Here is an 18930-nt window from a genome sequence, read left to right as displayed (position 1 = left end):
ACTAAAAAAACCATTAAGATATGGAGATATATTTAAAACTCAGCAAAATTTACTTGTCCTCTCATCTACAGACACAAGAACCCGTTAAATTGATGGGAAACTTAATTATAATCAGGGGGAAATGCATTTTTTTGCAGCAGGGGAAAAAATGAATATACACCTCTGGGAAATTTCTTGCCATCTATGACCATTCTACACTTATGTGAATTAAAAATTGTTTTCGTAACAGAGTTATGGGTAATACTTTTCATAAAGGAAAAGTAAAGAATTATATATTATTAGAGTACTGAAATTTTTGTAGTTCCTGGTAATCGAATATTTAACAATAAACTATTCTTAAGGCAAATAAAAAAAATCAGAACATCAATTTTGTTACAAGAATATACAAAATATTGGTAAAAAGTGTACTTTAGAATTTGACAAAGCGTTTGACTAATAAATAAGAGAAAATCAATTTTTGAGTCATTTTCTTAAATAGGTATTTATGACAATAAAAATAGGAATAAAATCTTCTGTAGGTAAAGATATTGAAACTTTAAAAATACTTAGTATTCATGTTTTACAAATAAAATACAAACATACAATTTTTATCTATCTACAATTAAATGTTGCAAAAAACAAGGATGACAACATTCATTTGACGGAAGCACGTTAAATCATACAATCGAGCAAGCAAACATTTATCATGTTAAAAATAGAAGGATATACTTTCTAGTGATAATTGTTAAGATGCTACACTTTAAACATATCATTGTACCTACTTAGGTATTTTTGTGAGAATCATCAGAAAAAAATAAAAATCAATAGGACGATTCTAACATGTAAGAATTAACATTCAGTCTTCAGAGCTATGCACTACTTACATACAGACCCTAAATTTATAGTTACACAGTACACACTCAAATTTTAACGAAACTAAATCTAAGACTATCTTCTCAATTGCTTAAAAATACATATTTCAACAAAACAAACTCAAAAATTAAGGGATTTCTATTGACTAGCAGATAAGGGGGGGGGGGGGGGGGGGTTAATGCAACCATCTCGTAATCAGTGATTAAATGGCACTTAGAATTCGAATTTCGATCTAAAATTTTGCATGAATAATCCTTGGTAGGTCTATTTTCCCTAAATCGAACAAAAAGTTGGAAAAGTAACGGCTGGCGGCTCAGCCGTTTAAGCGTTTTTTGCCTATTTTCAGGGCAAATTCATCATTAATTACGTAGGAATCAACTTTTTAAAACATATTTTTGGTTTAATTCATGTTAAATGATAGCAATAACCAATTTTTAAATTTCTAGTACCAACAGCCACCGGCTAAAACCGTTTGATAAGGTTTTTGAGTGAGAAAAAGTATTATGTGAAAATAGGTTTCGTGACTTTTTTGCTCTTAAGATAGTAATAAAATGGCAAAACAGCTGAACCGCCAGCCGTTAGCCGTTACTTTTCCAACTTTTTGTTCGATTTAGGGAAAATAGACCTACCAAGGATTATTCATGCAAAATTTCTGATCGAAATTCGAATTCTAAGTGCCATTTAATCATTGATTACGAGATGGTTGCATTAAAACCCCCCCCCCCCCTTAATGGTATCACTAGGTAACAACCTCCAAATAATTTTTAAAATGTTCAAGGCAGAGTATTACAAAAAAAATCGGTACAAGATTAATTCATTGTGAATTATCCTATCCCTGTATAATTTAAACAAACAAACTATACTATATTAAGAAAGAGGATCCTCCAAATAAAAGTCAGGAACAACCTCGATGATCTCAACTAAATAGGTTTATGAGAAGCAATAAAAAGTGCGAGAATTTCGCAACATCAAATGACAATTTTTCTCTCATCATTTCACATCGAAATAGAATTATTAAAAGCTAGGTTTATTTTCGGTCTTGCACTTTTATTTAGGGATGGGAGCGCAGTGGGAAATTTATTTTCTAGGAAAGGTTACTCCCCTAGAAATTTAGGCACTTACCACCCCGAAAAGAGATAAAAACAATTCTGGGACTTATTATTCTTGGAAAGAGAGAGCTTGATCGATTAGTAAGATATTTTGCTACAGACACACACACATTCTGTTACTATTATTGAAGCAAGATTTAAACTTTTAATTATTGACTTCTCCATTCCTCCGTCTCCATGACTGCTGATGACAATGGAGTTATTTTCTATATCAGCCACAGAATCAGAATCAACAGAAACAAATTCAGTTTCTTCAACCATATTTTCATTTACTAAGGCGATAGGGATAATATTAATAGCATGCGTGCGGCCTTTAAATTCCGGTTCTAATGATATGCATTTAAAGACTGCTGCTAGCCTTTTGGAAGCTTTCAAGTTATTTAGTCAAAACAATAATCTTACAATTTGATATTTCCAAAATAATATAGTCTAAACTATGGGAAAACAGGTTTTGTGAAGTTTAATTTGTTAAAAACTGCGCAATATTTTTTTCTGTTAGATACAAAACTCTCTAGCCAAAGAAGAATTTTTTTTCCTCTCGTCATATGATATCCCTTCCTGCAACAAGACTCTCATCAGATCTTGAAGTAAGACAATCATCAGTGCTTGAAGTAACTTGATAAATATGAAAATAATGTTTGGTGACATGCTCATTATATTCGTCTTTTTTATTGAATACTTCTGAGCACAAACAACATCTGAAAATAAAAACAAGGATCACAACAACCATAAGTTGGAAAGCAAAAGCATAACAAATAGAGACATATTTGGTTATAGGTTGGCCTTTTATCTGATAAAAGTTAGAGATTTAAAGGAATAAGACAAAAGCCGATATATTTATATACACACTAAGATATATAAGTTTTTCGGAATTTTAAAGTTAGGGGGAGATTTGAAATCTGCATTAAATTTTAAGGATTTTTTATAAAATTCGTTTTTTCTATAATTCTTTATCTAAAAGCGGAAATGCAATTAAAGTTAATTAATTTTGGCATCTGTGATTGGTGGATTTTAAAAATCTGCGCTCTGATTGGATGGCGTACATCATTCAACCAATTAGAGCGCAGGTAGTTTAAAATCCACCTATCCTATTGGTCAAAATTAATTAACTTAAAATGCATTTCCGCTTTTAGATAAAGAATTATACAAAAAATTAATTTTATAAAAAATCCTTAAAATTTGATGCAGATTTCAAATCTCCCCCTAACATTAAAATTCCGGAAAACTTATATATCTTAATACACACCCAATATGATACACGAAATTACCATGTCTGTAGATACAATTAGCGGTTAAAACGTTTGAACATTCAACCTAATGAACATAACTAACAATATTCAATAAAAGTCCCAGAAGTTGTTGAAAAAATAATATTCTAAAACTTTGGGGAATAATGTAATAAATTGTCCAATATCCCTCCATGTAAAAAGGCAAGCTTTAATATTAACCTAGCGACTGCGCCCCTAAACTAGCATCCAGGGGTGGACATTTGTAAAAAGTACAACCAATTCGAGCCAGTATTTCACGAGATCCCAAGCTTAAGCCAAACAATACCTAACTACTTTGTATAATACTAGCAGCTTCGCCCCTAACCTCTAGGGGCTTTGCCCTAAGAGGTAATAAAAAAAACAATAAAGTACTTCTGGTGCTGCAACCACCACAATTAAAATTAACTGCCTAAAAAAATTGAGGGGGATTTTTTTTGGGGGTGGATGGTTGGGGGTGGTCAATCTCCATACAAAATAGCTTAAAACCACCACAGGACCAGTAGGTATATTCCCTGAAGAGTAGAATCCAATCAGTTCAGTAGTTTTCCAGGATCTTAAGGGACGGGCGGACAACAACCTACTTTCTATTATAGACTATCGGATTCGGCCCTAGCCAGAAAATAGCCTAAAACCACCACAGGACCAGTAGGTATATTCCCTGAAGAGTAGAATCCGATCGGTTCAGTGGTTACCGAGATCTTAAGGGACAGACAGACAGTCGGACAGGCATCCTTCTACTTTGTATTATAGATAACTTTTTTATATTAAAGTTTACCTGTAAGGGAGGCTATCCACAGGATGGAAAATTAAGGTTTGGTTCTCATCATAGCAAGCATGACTTCTTATATTCATCTCAGTCTGACGATCCGTTCTAGTCAAAGATTGTAAATTCATAGTGTTGTTTATTTATAGGATATTGAATAAAGTTGACATTCATCACGCTTTTGGGTTATTAGACAATGACCGATAAAAAGGGAGATCATTTTCTAGTAAATCCCGTAAAGGTGTGTGTTATAAGGCCTAAAAATAGTAGTAGAATGATAAGGTGCTCTATATATTTGTATTCCCTATTGAATAGAACAATAGGGAAGAAATTTTTTTTTTTTTTTTTGATAACCTTTCCTGGAATATCTTTAAAAAATAAGAAATTTCTATCAAACGCTTTGTTTGGCTCAAACTGACACAAATAAAAAAAAATATAATTATAATAAATCAACCTGTAAAGAATGACTTCTTCCTTTGTTTAATGGTATAGATTGTTCTTAACCTTTACCTTGTACCTATAGAAAACATTATTATTATAATTATATTTTTTTTAAATTTTTGTCAGTTTGAGCCAAACAAAGCGTTTGATAGAAATTTCGTATTTTTTAAAGATATTCCAGGTACGGTTATCAAAAAAAAAAAAATTTCCCTATTGTTCTATTCAATAGGGAATACAAATATATAGAGCACCTTATCGTTCTACTACTATTTTTAGGCCTTATAACACACACCTTTACGGGATTTACTAGAAAATGACCTCCCTCTTTATAAATATTCATTCCCAATAATAATCCACAAAATTAACCCTTCTTTAGATAACAAGTGGTTGAAGCGATTAAACACTTATTTAAATGAACCAACCAATCAAAATTCAATTTAAGCCCTCAAGGTTGTTAATCCGAATAAGAAAAAGTTAACAATAATACTTTAGGGACTAGTGTAGGTAATAAACAGCCCAATGTCCCCTACCTTCCTGCAAAATATTCCATCCCGAAGAGTAAAAGTTTTCAAACTTCCCTGTCATTGTATTGATAATTACAATTCTTGCATTGCATCAGAACTAAAGAAAAAATGCTGTGTGTTCGTTTGAGGTGCTTGTTACAAGCAGTAACTATTCTCTTCCTAAATAAATAAAAACTAGCGGCTAAGCCCCTAATTTGTTTTCACTTGGGGTTGGTAGTACCCTCCTCAAATAGTTACAAACCTTCCCAGGGTCTATAAGAAGCTACCCTGTAAATAAGAACCATATCGGTTCAGCGGTTGGCGAGATCCTTTGGCACAGACAGACAGATAAACCTCTTGTTACTTTATTATAAGGATAAGATCATCCAATTTCAAATACCATATGAACTTTGTATCATTTTATAACGGAATTTTAGTGAGAAAAAAGGTATTGTATAATGGTATTACAAAAGAGCAAAAGCAATATTTAAACAAACAGACAAAGTGTGCCAAATTACTAAAACTCTCACAGAACAAGGATAGCAAATGTTTTAAAGTTTAATCTTAATGCTAAAACATTGAAACAAAGATTGATTAAGCACCAAGTAGGGTAAGGGTTATTTTAGACCCTTCTAGCAGTGATGTCAACCTTTTTTTGTTTTTGAATATATTAGGATTCTAGTTATATGAACGAAAAAAAAATTCTTAACGGACCTGTGTAAAAAAAAGATTGATGAAAATATAAATAGATTGTTATTTGGCGCGATTTTGAATTCAACAAAACGTTTGATATGTTTCTTTCATTTAACAGTTGCAGAGGTCGAGCTTAAATTCGTTTATCTAACAGAAACCTATTAGGTACATTCGCCAAAAAATTGTGAAATATTATGATCTAGAAGGTGCTTACATCAATTGGTCCTTATCATGAAAATTCCTTTTTAGAGAAAAAATAAAAAATTACAGCTTAATTATATTTTTTTGTACAAGAACCCTTCATGAAACTATCCCATTACCTGGATTTAAGAAATTTTTTACAAATTCCACACTGTGCATGTGCCCAATCATTATTGTTCATTTTAAGTCTAGAGAAGCATGTAAATCATGGAATTAGATCACAATTTGTAAAACAGTTATCGCAATTCTATATTCTGTTAGATGTACCGTTATGTCATTCTACTACATATATAAAGAGAATTTTGGATCATTGAAAGAAAACAAAGTGGCGGGTTTCGTCGTATTTTCACAGTAGCTTTTGATATTTGGGTTAGGTAAATGTTAACGATTGCTCCGTAAGGTTAGGAAATTATCCCCGCAGGATTAGAGCCCAACACAGGAGTTTGAAGTAGGAGGAAAGCTACTGTGAAAATTCGACGAAACCCGCTACTTCGTTTTCTTTCCGTGATCCGAATTTTCCTTAAGGAGGAAATACGTTTTTGTTTTATAGAAATATCAGAAAAGCAAGGTATTGTAATTGCAAAGATAAAATTGGTGCTTTCACACAAAATGCCACTTAAAACCTTATAACCCCACTCTTAATTTTGAATTAAAATAATAATAAGGGTAGGGTTTTTTCTGACCACAGAGGGGATGCCCTGACCCTGAGGGGCTACCCGGTACCCAATATATAACCTAACAAAAAGGTCAAAACCTCCCCCCTCTAATTTTCAATTTAAAAAAAATATAAAGGGTCGGGTATTTATACTCAACCAGGTACTTTGTGAGAAAGCCTCCCCTTTCCGAATACATATTCCCTCCATCCTGAAGTAATAGGATATTACTTGATATCTAATGAGTCTTTAATAATCAATGAGAGATGCATTGGATAGGAATATTTCTTTGAAAAAAAGATGTAAAATTCGAGGAGGGGGGGGGGGGGGCCGGGGACATTGGACTGTTTATTACACTCAGGGTTGTCATTTTGGGCGGGCGCTTTTGGGCGGGCAGTTTTGGGCGGGCGCTTTTGGGCCGCCCAATATAAGGTCCTTTAGGGCAGTTTTGGGCACCCCCCTTTTAGGGCGAGAGAAAAAGGGGAGGGGGTTAAAAAAGAGGGGGGCGGGCCTAATTTTTGGGGTGATATCCTTTTACTAAAGTAACAGGATGTGTGTCTGTGTGTTTGTACCGAAGGATCTCGCTAACCGCTGAACCGATCGGGTTCTCCTTAACAGGGTAGCTTCTCATAGGTTCTGGGAAGGTTTATAACTATTTTAGGGGAGGGTACCACCACTCTCCTAAGAGAAATCGCCCCTAGAAAAAAATTACACTCCCCCAAAAACTTTTTTTTTAAATTTTTTAAAAATCATAGATAAAAATGGGGGAAACCCCCCCCCCCCCAAAAAAAAAAAAATTTCCCCCCCCCCAAATTTTTTTTTCTTTTTTCTTTTCAAATCTTATAGGTATAATAATTGGATTATCAAATTTGACTCTCCCCTCCTCAAGTGCCCCTAGAGGCCTCTAGGGCCGTAGCAGCTAGTTAACTATATAAATTAGTAAGCTTTTTTGTATCTAGAGAAGGATTTCGCTAACTGCTGAACCGATATGGTTCTCCTTTCCAGTGGAGCCTTTATAGGTCCTGAGATGGTTTTAGGCTATTTCATTTCTAATAATAAGTCTAGGTATGGTTTTAGGCTATATTATATCCTTATTATATGCTTTTTACGACATTTGCCCAAAAAGGGTGCCCAAAACAACTTTTGGGCGCCCAAAACCCGCCTAAAACCCTTTTGGGCAATTGGGCCGCCCAATATCAAAAAAAGTGCCCAATTCGACAACCCTGATTACACTGGTCCCAAATGTATTATAATAACGTATTCTTATTCCTTGACTTAACAACTTAATTTTGAATTTTGATTGGTTGGTTCAGTAAGTTGAGTGTCCAAACGTTTTTACCACTTATTATAATCTACATGAGGGGTAATTGAGGATGGACATTAATCTAGCGATCATTGTCTTATCCCTTTAGATACCTCTGTGACAGGGGTTAGGCCCCTTGTCAAATAAGACCAATATAAGCATGTGAAAAATGTCAATTGATATTAAAACCAAATGTTTTGCCATGTAGGCTAGTTATTTACTCAGGGATCTTAAAGATAAGACAATGAACAATAGATAGTCCATTGTACAATGTACACTAGAGTGGGTCGATTTTGGAATTTCACATTAGTAGACATTGGCAAGGGTTATTGGGCCAATATAAAACCCTGTGAAACTTGAAAGAGGTTTTTTAATTTAAAAACAATGGGCGCGCGGGGGATGTAAAATGTGCCCGCACCCTTATAAAACCAAAAATTGAAATTTCTTCAAACACAGGCATGTTGCATATCAAAATAACCGCATTGAAATGCTGATTACAGATCTAAAAACCGTTTTGAAAAATATTGAATCAGTCTGAAATGATTTTCAAATAACCTACCAAAATGAACATTTTTGACTAAATCAGCTGTTTTTAGGTACTTAATGAGATTTTATTCGAACCAGGAGCACTATTTTTCAAAACGGTTTTCAGATTTGTAATGAGCATTTCAATGCAGTCAGTTTGGTATGCAACATGCCTGTGTTTAAAGGAACTAAAATTTTGGGTTTTATAAGGGGGTGGGCACTTTTTATACCCCCCGCGCGCCGGCAGCCATAAGAGCCAAGTCACCTTTGAAACTTGAATGGGGCTTATCATACATTGATATATATGACTTCCGCAACTTATGATAACAGTAAAATCTAAAAAAAGGGGGAAATGGACCCACCCTAACTGTACACCCACTCAATTCTTAAAAACAAAAACAACCACTTATTCTTAATGGCTAGTATTTAAACTATTTGAGACCAAGGAAATTTACTTCAGATAAAAATTCCTTTCCTGGAACTGCATTCATTCTATTGAGAATATTTTTTTTTCAGTGAGCTTTTTCTACAATACATATAATTCATCTGTCTAAAATCCTTATAATAAAGTGACAGGAGAACTGTGTATCTGTTTGTACTGAAGGATCTCGCTAACCGCTGAACCATTATGGTTCTCCTTTACAGGGTAGCTAATCATAAGTACTGGGAAGGTTTATAACTATTTAGGAAAAGGAAACCACCACCCTACCCAGAGAAATCGCAAAAAAACATAACTTACCCCATCTAGCGGCTAAGAAAATATTTTAGGTAAACATCTCAACATAATTTTAAACATTTTACGTTCCGCTAAAGGCGTGACCGCTAGTTGTATATAAAGACTGGCTTTAAAGTTGTCTTAAATTTAGATAGTAAACATACATTCTTGAAATATAATAAATAATAATAAAAATCTTATTCATGATATGTGAATTGTTTCTTTTAATATTACAGATTGGTGTTTATCCGCAAAAATGCAAATTAAATAATTATTTTTTACAGGTTCATTCTTCCGAAAATGTCCGACTCGTTTAGTAGTTTAGGTAATAAATATGTTATGTAAAGTCAACTGAATTAAAAACTTCATTCTAATCCAATTAATAAAATGGTTGAATTTTCATTTGAATTTCCATTTTCAATTAATTGACGTTGCAATTAATTTAAGTTGATGTTTACTGCATTGAAACTGAGGCGTATTCTGTATTTTAATAGCAGGCAGATTACCCCCCCCCCCCCCACTAACATTCATTGGATCATAACAAAACATGGATAACAAAATCCATGAGTAGCAAAGCAAAAACTCATAGATGGACAAACTAACAAAGTAAATACAAATCCATAAAAATGTCTAGGGCATTTAAAGCATGATCGACAGACCAACTAAATTATATTATTGATGCTCATAGGCTACACTGATTTTAAAATCAGAGTAGGAGGATTTTGGAAAAATTATTGGAAGATTTTAGATTTTGATTTAGTACCTAGATTTTTAAATTTTAGTTAAAACAACAGTAGGAAACCAAAAATCATTTGCTGCTAATACTTTAAACTTTTCTTAGGTGATACTTTCGGAACTACACCCAAAACTAATTCTAGAGCAGATTTTCTTTGCCAATATTAAAAGCTAGCTCATGCTGTGATTCTGATGTTACAATATTATATTTGAAACTAGAGGAATAATTCTAGATTGTATAACTTGAGAGTTACATGCATTTTTAGAAGATTAATTAAGTAATCTTTTAGTTACATAAAGTGTGATTTAAAATATAATACCTTTTTAAATTTAAAAAGAACAAATATGTAAAGCGTCTATCAACGGTTGAAAATAATTCATTTAAACTAATGTAATTTGTACAACTTTAATAACTGAAGTGTAGCAGCTCTATAAGTGAGTAAGTGTCCGTACTACCTGTTACCCAGCGAGACCTTTTTAAAAAAAGGTAGCATGCTACCTTTTTCGATATCTCTAAGAGTAGCATTTTGACGAACTTTTGTGAGCTCTTAAGATGGTAGCTAGCTAGTATTTTAGAGCTCCTACTTTAGTAGCTTGCTACCTCATAAATTATTAGCTTTTCTGCTAACTTTGGCGACCTCGAAAATACTAGCAGAAGAAAAAACACGATGTCACTCAAATGTAGCATTTTACGGTGTTAACACACACATACATCAAACACACAATCAACCTATGATCAAAATTGATAGGGAGAAAAATATAGTTTATAAATTTGCCACTAGGGACTCAAATAATTTTTTAAAGACTCTATCAATCTTTCTGTTTTCCAACTGAAAACAATAAAAAATGGTAATACATAATGTTATAGAGTGTTGATAGTCTTTGATGAAAAAAAGTAATTTTTAAAAGGCATTCTTTTTTTAAACAACAACAAATATAGAAACATATCTTAATGTTCAGGATATTAAGCCGAGAATGGTAAAATATCTGCTAAGTTGAAAGTCTAGTCAATTAAGCAATGTGTCTAATTATGATTAAATTGAGAGACATGGTTTCCTTATGGAGACATGATAGAGAATGACTCATTCAGATTCTTTCTATCAATCTCTCTCCTCTCTCTCTCTCTCTCTCTCCCTACATGCGCCTTCCACTTTTCTCTATGATTATAGCTTCCCACTGTGTTTGGAGCATTTAAGAGTTCGTATAAGAAATGTTTCGAGTCGCCGTCGAGATCTCAATTGACGCATTTTAATTTATGCTACTATTGTGCGACTTCGCCCCATACTCTGCCACGATATCGATGGCGAACTCGCATGCTACCTTTTGTTTGAAAGGACGATTTTCCAACGTTGTTCGCCAAAAAATTAGGTGTTAATTCATGGCGAATGGGATTCGAGGTAGCATAGGACTCGGTACATATATTGCACGAGCTCGTAGGCGACTCTATGGAGAAATGTCTCGCTGGGTAGCCTTAAGCAGATAGTCTGTACCCTTCAATAACAAATGTAGCAGCAACTCTATAAGTGAGTAAGTGTCCGTATTACCTGTTAGCCTTAAGTAGATAGTCTGTACCCTCCAATTAAAAGCGCAGCAACTCTATAAGTCAAAGTGTCCGTATTACCTGTTAGCTTTAAGCAGATAGTCTTTACCCTCCAATTACAAGTGTGGCAGCTCTATAAGTGAGTAAGTGTCCGAATTACCTGTTAGCCTTAAGCAGATAGTCTGTACATTCAATTACAAGTGTAGCAACTCTATAAGTGAGTAAGTGTCCGTATTACCTATTAGCCTTAAGCAGATAGTCTGTACCCTCCAATAAAAGCGCAGCAACTCTATAAGTCAAACTGTCCGTATTACCTGTTAGCTTTATACAGATAGTCTTTACCCTCTAATTACAAGTGTAGCAGCTCTATAAGTGAGCAAGTGTCCGTATTACCTGTTAGCCTGAGAGTCGTTACAAGATCATTGAGATAGGGAAATACAGTTTATTCCCCCTCTAGTGTTTTACTCTAATATGGTGCTTTCCATTAAAGCGAATAAAAGCCACCCCTCCCCTCATCATTTTTATATAAATTTATTTCAATCTTCGAGGAAAATTGTCTGTAATATAAGAAGTTAAATATGATTTTGTTCATGTATGAAAATCCTTATACTAAAGTAAAAGGATATCTATCTGTGTTCCGAAGGATCTCGCTAACCACTGAACCGTTCTCTTTTACTAGGAAGCTTGTCATAGGTCCCGGAAGGTTTATATTTTATTGGGGGATCCTTTAAAACAAATCAACCCTGGAATGGAAAAATTACCCCAAACATTTATAAAATGTACAATTTGACTTCCCCCAGCATCAAATACCCTTTGAAAAATAGCCACAGGTTAAAAAGAGGTACATTCAGGGGTCCCAGATTTGAAAATGGAAATGCACCACCTTTTGTAAATTTGTGGGGGAGGGGAAAGGAAAAAGGGAAGAGAGTTTTACTTCCAAATGCACCACCGTTTGAAAAAAAAGGTGCCCAAATGCACTAATCTGAGACCAGCGGGTACATTTCAAGTGGGATTGTAAGAATGGTCTGAGTGATTAGCAACCGCTCAAAGAGCAGCCAGAGAAATATGTGAATTCTCAATTATTGCCCCCCATACACGGAAATCTTTAGTAAAAGGCGAAAGATTTATTCGGTATGTGTGGAAAGCTTGAGTTGACTGTAAACGGACATTTTGGGGATTATTTCAAGACTTCTTTAAAAATCGGATTACCTACATTCATAATGAACATTATTAACTTGCATCAATGTTATTAAATGCGATCTTAAATCATTAAAACCATTTCAATTTAAGTAAATAATCTATTATTTATAAAATTGCTTATTATTATCTATTTTCTTGAAATATTGTCCACCTAGCTTTAAAAATCTTAACTAATATTCAGAGAATTTATAGCTAGCTGCTAGTTTCCATAGACTTTGACAGCTTGCTTTCACAGTGACCTTTAGATAAAACAAAATGCGGGAAGGTGCTCAGACTAAATCTTCGGAACACAGATAAAAGCGGAAAACTACTTACTTCTGTGTTCTGAGGATTTGCTTGGAGAAAGCAGCTGACTTCATAGAGAGCGGGGGAGGGGGTAGCTGTTAAAGCATTATACTGCTTCTATTCACAAAAAAAAAACGAATTTAATATCGGGATTGTTTCTTAGCGGCTACGCCCCTAAAGGCCTTTCAGGGGCACTTGAGTAAGAGGGGGTGAGCCTTTTTCAATTTTAGTTTTTGTGTGTTTTAGATACTTTATTTCCCGGGTAAAAACATGGAACAAACTATGAATTCAAGGATTTTTAAATATTTTCAATTTAAGTTACAAAAAGACAAGGTTTTCTATCAAGATAATTACAAAGCTTCCCGTGACCTTTAAGAAACTTTACTGTAAAGAACCATATTTTTCCAGAGTATAACAAGTCCTTAAGTTATAAAGACAGACAAACGAACATCCTGTTACTTAATTTATAGAAAGTTTTACACACATTATAATACCTAGGGAGGGAGGAGACATTGGACTGTAATTTACACTGGTACCCAACCCAGACTTTTATAACCTATTGTCTTATTTGTTAGCTATGGGCCTAGCCTCTGGTTGGATATTATGGTCCATTAGAATGTAAATTCTAAAGTTTAAGTGGGGAAGTGGGCCGTTCCTGGCGGTACTGCAATACCAGGCCAACCCGTGACAAGGCTGGAGCAAGCTCCAAGTCCTCATCCCCTGACAAAAATGAGTTTAATATCGAAGGGGACACATGGTCCCCGTATCAGATATTAAGCTGATAAGAACAGATACTACACTTTGATCTTAGCCAAAAGGCCGAGAAGCGATGCTAAAAATAAGACACTTTAAACAGCAGTTAGACAGTTTATCAAATTAACAAAGTTTCACAGTCAAATTTCTACTTTTTGTTAGAATTTTTTGTTTTACTCCCTTACCAAACGCACAGCCATACTTTCAGTATGAAAAAATGAATAAGTTATTATGATACCTAATGTAAAAGTCAAATTTTGATTTTAAGACGGACATCTAACAGTTAAAATAAGAACTAAATATAAAGAAAATTCTATTTTGTAGCAGCCAATCACAAGTATCTGAACAAACACAATCCGCCAATCACAAACCTTCATTTTCTAACTAATATACGGACGGGTTGGGCTTATCCAGGAAAGAAGGGGACATTATGCTGTTTATTACACTAGTGTCTAAAGTTTAATAATAATGTTTTTCTATTTGTTGGCTTGTTAGGAACTTTAATTTTATTTGGTTGTTTCATTAAAACGAGTGTCCAAACTTTTCACCCACAAATTGTAATCTACAGAAGGGATAATTTGCGTATTATCATTGGGGATGTACAACAATTTATCAGCTATTGTCTTATCCCTTTAGATCCCTGGGGCTTATAGCACGGTCCTTTCAAAATGAGCGGGGTTTGAGGTGAGGGGTGGGGGAAGCAATGGGAATTAATAGGTATAATCTACTTTATCTTACATTTCAAAACGTTTCACTATATCTAATTTTACACAAATTTTTCTCGTATTCATTCGAATCCGGTGGATAGGATCCGGTTCTCATCCATACGAAAAAACTATGTCTAGCATCGAATTATATCCAGCTTTCTACGAATATAAAAATGTACAATCATAAGATTAAAACCAGTTTTTTTAGCCGGTGCCTTCGGCAACTCGGGGCTAAAAAAACTAGTTTTAATCTCATAATTGTACATTCTATATCCGCGGAGAGCCGTTTATAATACGATGCGAGAAATAACTATTCCTTAATTACTGGGGACTCAAAATCATTATTTCTATAAACTCCTGCATAATGCTGGCTTGAATAACAATATAATATATGATTTTATTCAGTTCATATCAAAATAAGTCTAATATACACATTATTTCTCTTATTCGTTCTGTATTGTTTGATTTATGTCCTAATTTTATTTATCTAATATTATTATTTAACTATGTTTGTATATTATCCTTATAATAAAGTAACAGGATGTCTGCCTGTTTGTCTGTGCCGAAGGATCTCGCTAACCTCTGATTCTCCTGAACAGGGTAGCTTCTCATAGGGCCCAGAGGTTTATAACTATTTGGGGGGAGAGTACCACCACCCTGCCAAGAGAAATCACCAAAAAATGGGGGAAAAAATTTAATGTAATATTTAAATTGCCACTAGTCCTTCTAATAAAGTAACAGGATGCCTATCTGTTTGTCTGTACCAAAGGATCTCGCTAATCGCTGAACCTATCGGGTTCTCCTTAACAGGGTAGCTTCCCATAGGTCCCAGGAAGGTTTATAACTATTTTCTTGGGGGTGGGACACCCCCAACCTCCCAATAAAATGAAAAAAAAACTCAAAAAAAATTTAATTTATTAACTAAAATTCAAAATGAGGGGGGGGGGCATAACCCACCCTTAAAAAAAACTTTTCTACCACCCAGAATTTTTTTACTTTTACTTTTTAAATCTAAAATAAGAAATTGGGTTACCTAATTCGACTCCCCCCTCCTCAAAACCCCTAGAGGCCCCTAGAAGCGTAGCCACTAGTTGTTACTTATTTCATAATGGAATAAATATTTAGATTAAAAAAACATTGAATTTCCCTCAAATGCTCTTAAGTCCGCTAGTTTAAAAATAAAAGCAAACAATTTTTATTTACAGTATTTACCAGATAAATTAACAAGACAATCCTATACATTATATCAGAAAGTTGGGTTTTTATTTTCGCTAAGATCTCGTAAATGGCTGAAATATGGCCCAAAACAATATTATGCATATCCCCCCCCCCCCCCCGTCAAAAAATGTGGGAATGGTGATATTTGGGCTATACGAATATAATGATAGTTTTCAGTTCTATAGTATGATCAGGGATCTTAAGGGATAAGACCATGGAGGATAAAATTCATGTGGAAGTCTACTTTTGTTAAACAAACTTAATGATATTAATCCTATTTTATAAAGTAGTAAGGTTTTATTGTCTGTAGCGAAGGATCCCGCTTCCTTAAAGTGAAGCTTCTGATAGGTCATCAGATGCAGAGAGAGGGAACATTTTCGTATGAGTTGGCTTAATGAATTTGAGGACTTTCATTAAATTTTTATTAGTTGGTCCATTAAGATGAGTGTTCAAACGTTTCAACCACTAATTTTAATCTATAAAACGGGTAATTTTGTGTGTCATCATTTGAGATGTACATCAATTTATCGGCCATTGTCTTAGATCCCTGCCTAAGATGGCTATAATTATTATAGTAAAAGGTATAGTTTTAGACTATTTTTTCTATATCACTTCACTTAAAGTGTTACTTTGTGATAATAAGGCAGCTACTAAATCTAAGTGTTTAGCGTATGACGAGCATACATCAGAGATATAAATTTTACCACTCAGCCGATGTCATGGTCCATCTAGGAGGTCACAGAGTGACTTCCAAGCGATCATCGATATGTTGATGAACTTATGAAGTCAACCATCAACGCCTTCTCACGCTCAGGACATGACATTCAACTCATCATCATGGCTTAGCTATTTTAAAGTTTCGAAAAGAAACAATGGATATATACTACAGAAATGATTCTGTGAAGTATAATCTTGCTGAATTTTGCCATTTTTTAGTACCTAAAGGATCCAGTATAAATTATGTTGTGTTTCAGTAATTAAAAAGGCCTAAAATCTGTTTATGAACAATGAAATAAAAATTTTAATAGCTAACATCTAAAAGTAAATCCTTAAATAATGTATAAAACGAATTTATAAGTAAAATAGTGTGGTATACAAAAAAATATTTGTTCCCTTGTGTCAAATTATTAAACTAAATAAACAGCTCATTTTTACTGCCTAGAATGGCTGGACTAAAATTCTCATTCAAGTTGGGTAAATGGAAACACAATTGATATTATGACAAAATTGCTTTTTTAACATTTTTCATTAAAGTGGTATTTTTCAATTTTTTAAACTTACTTAATTTTAAGAAATAATAAAGTATATTTTTGAGTTTCCTTAAAATTAAAATCTTTATGAAAATATGCATGATTTTACTCAGAATAATTCTATTTTTTATTCAATTTATCAAAAAAAATGTAACCCAAAGGAAATATTATAATTCAATAACATGATTTTTAATGTTATTACTTTATGTCTACTAATTTTTAATGATCTTTTTTTTTAATTTTTAATTTTTACAATAATACTAAAAGAAATTGTGGATGTGTTGCCGTCACCTTCTATTCAGACACATTTCCTTCCCTTTCCCTTGTTAAACAAACTTTCCTTCCCCCCCTCACCACGTGTTCATTATATAGTCTACACAGAAATTGCGCCATTTCTTTCCACTTATACATTAATACCCCCCAACTAAAAACGTTTTTCCTCTTCTCCTTTGTCTCAGGAATCTAAGGGGGATAATAAGACAATAGCCTCTCAATTTAAGTACATTCCCAATGAGGATACACAAAATTGTCCCTTATGTAGATGGATATTAGTGGTTGAAACTTTTGGACACTCAACTAAATAAAAAATTTTAAAATTCGAATTAAAGTTTACAAAGTTGTTGAGCCAATGAATAATAAAACGTTCTGGCATGATGATTTTAAATGAATAGATGTAAGAGTAAAAGATGAAAATTAAATGATTTTCAATGAAAATGTTAGCTGGGTATAAAACTTTGGGGACTAGCATAATAAACAGCCCAATGTCCCCTTCTTCCCTGTCGATTTACACATTAATATAACCCCCTCCCCCCCCCCCCAAGTTTTTCCACCTCTCTTTATCTTATGCTGGCTTTCATCCCAGGGATCTTAAGGGATAAGCTATAAAATTGATATACATCCCTATAGTGATGATAAACAAAATTATCCCTACTAAAGTTAAGGACTTGATAGATTGAATAGTACTCGTCTTGTTAAGTTTGGGAGCTAGCATAATTTACAGTCCAGTATATTTATATACCACTATGCTATGTAAATAAATGATTTTTAGTAAGACTTAGAATCGGTTTTAATCCAGCGGATATTAATCGGTTTCGTAATTCGTAGCAATACTGTAACTCTATATTCCATCCTTCCAGAATTCCGAGACATTTCATCATATTTTAAAAATTAATTCAACTACAGTAAAAAAAAAGTATCTAAATTATTATCTGAAAAAAAATAACATGAGGATACATAATTATAAAATAACTTTATGTACATTGTAGTAAATGATAACAATTTTCAAGAATAATAATAAAAATAATTTTTCCTTAATACAAAACAGTACAAAAATAATATTAATATTTAGTTCACTGGCATGGATGCATAAATAAAGAAAAAAAAATGCTTAAAAAGTACATAAAAATAATTTACTAACATAACAAACTTTATGTAATCATCTGATTGAAATTGAGTCCATAAAAATTAAAGTTTATTTAAAGGGAGTGTGAACGTAAAAATTTCTCATCTGATTATCAAATCTTAACATTTACTAAGCACATTTCACTACACTGATCAACCAAAAATGTCCTATTCACAAAAATATCCAGAAATAATGCCTTGATTTTATGGTATTTTGAGAGGGAAAAAGGAAAAAACAGGGAAAATCTGAACGTTTTTGTTTCTTATAATGTTTGTAGGGATATTTAACTTATCTTATTTTATGCTATAAAATTGCCAATTCGTTTTTTTATAACGTAGTAATTAGGTAATAAAGACATATTTTAAATTCGTATTATTGACAAAAAAATACCTCACTGTCTACAAAGGGTTGAATCTCATAGGTTATATAAAATAATAATATCCTTTTTTATTGTGTTGAACAATAAATAACCCACTTTGGAGAATTAGTTTACACTTTTATCAGACTGTTTATAAAGAAATATTGCGTCTTTATTATTTACAAATTTGTAATTAAAGGTGGGCGAGAGATGGTCCATTTAAAGTTAATTGGATACTAATGAAAAACCTGTTTCTGGCTTTGTTATTGTATTTGGTTTTCAATAAAAAAATATTGCTTATTTTATCAATTTCTAAGTAACTATACATTGGATTAAAGCAAGGATTATGTTAAAAGTCAGCTTAACTGTTAGGAAAAATCTAGAACTATGTGAAAAAAGTTTAATTTTAGCTATAATGGGAGAAAAAAGCAATTTAATGCACATTTTATATAATAC

The 18930-nt window shown here is 33.2% G+C and overlaps 1 protein-coding gene and 3 non-coding genes across 7 annotated transcripts; all 4 read right to left on the bottom strand.

Annotated features, from left to right (window-relative positions):
• Positions 1-178: 178 nt before the first annotated feature.
• Positions 179-6801, bottom strand: LOC145306472 (uncharacterized). Of its 4 annotated transcripts, none has more exons than XM_080148590.1 (7): positions 5950-6801; positions 5011-5116; positions 4005-4099; positions 2522-2659; positions 2131-2235; positions 1604-1774; positions 179-997 (listed from the first exon to the last, which is right to left on the bottom strand). In XM_080148590.1, the coding sequence occupies exons 1-6, from the start codon at positions 6009-6011 to the stop codon at positions 1720-1722; spliced, it is 561 nt and encodes a 186-aa protein (XP_080004716.1). In that variant the 5' UTR covers positions 6012-6801; the 3' UTR covers positions 179-997; positions 1604-1719. The 4 variants fall into 4 exon arrangements, with proteins under 4 accessions (XP_080004716.1, XP_080004714.1, XP_080004715.1 ...); XM_080148588.1 differs by having other exon boundaries at positions 4005-4102; positions 5014-5116; XM_080148589.1 differs by having other exon boundaries at positions 179-711; positions 4005-4102; positions 5014-5116.
• Positions 6802-12340: 5539 nt separating this feature from the next.
• Positions 12341-12454, bottom strand: LOC145306697 (U5 spliceosomal RNA). The gene has a single exon (XR_013875146.1). It is a non-coding gene; the product is annotated as a U5 spliceosomal RNA (small nuclear RNA).
• Positions 12455-13425: 971 nt separating this feature from the next.
• On the bottom strand, positions 13426-13617 carry LOC145306700 (U2 spliceosomal RNA). The gene has a single exon (XR_013875149.1). It is a non-coding gene; the product is annotated as a U2 spliceosomal RNA (small nuclear RNA).
• A 2549-nt stretch (positions 13618-16166) lies between these two features.
• Positions 16167-16378, bottom strand: LOC145306701 (small nucleolar RNA U3). The gene has a single exon (XR_013875150.1). It is a non-coding gene; the product is annotated as a small nucleolar RNA U3 (small nucleolar RNA).
• Between the last annotated feature and the right edge of the window lie 2552 nt (positions 16379-18930).

This window comes from Acartia tonsa, chromosome 14, assembly GCF_053477335.1.
Source record: "Acartia tonsa isolate MP-2025a chromosome 14, ASM5347733v1, whole genome shotgun sequence".
Taxonomy (NCBI): domain Eukaryota; kingdom Metazoa; phylum Arthropoda; class Copepoda; order Calanoida; family Acartiidae; genus Acartia; species Acartia tonsa.
This window is presented reverse-complemented; position numbering and strand designations above follow the sequence as displayed.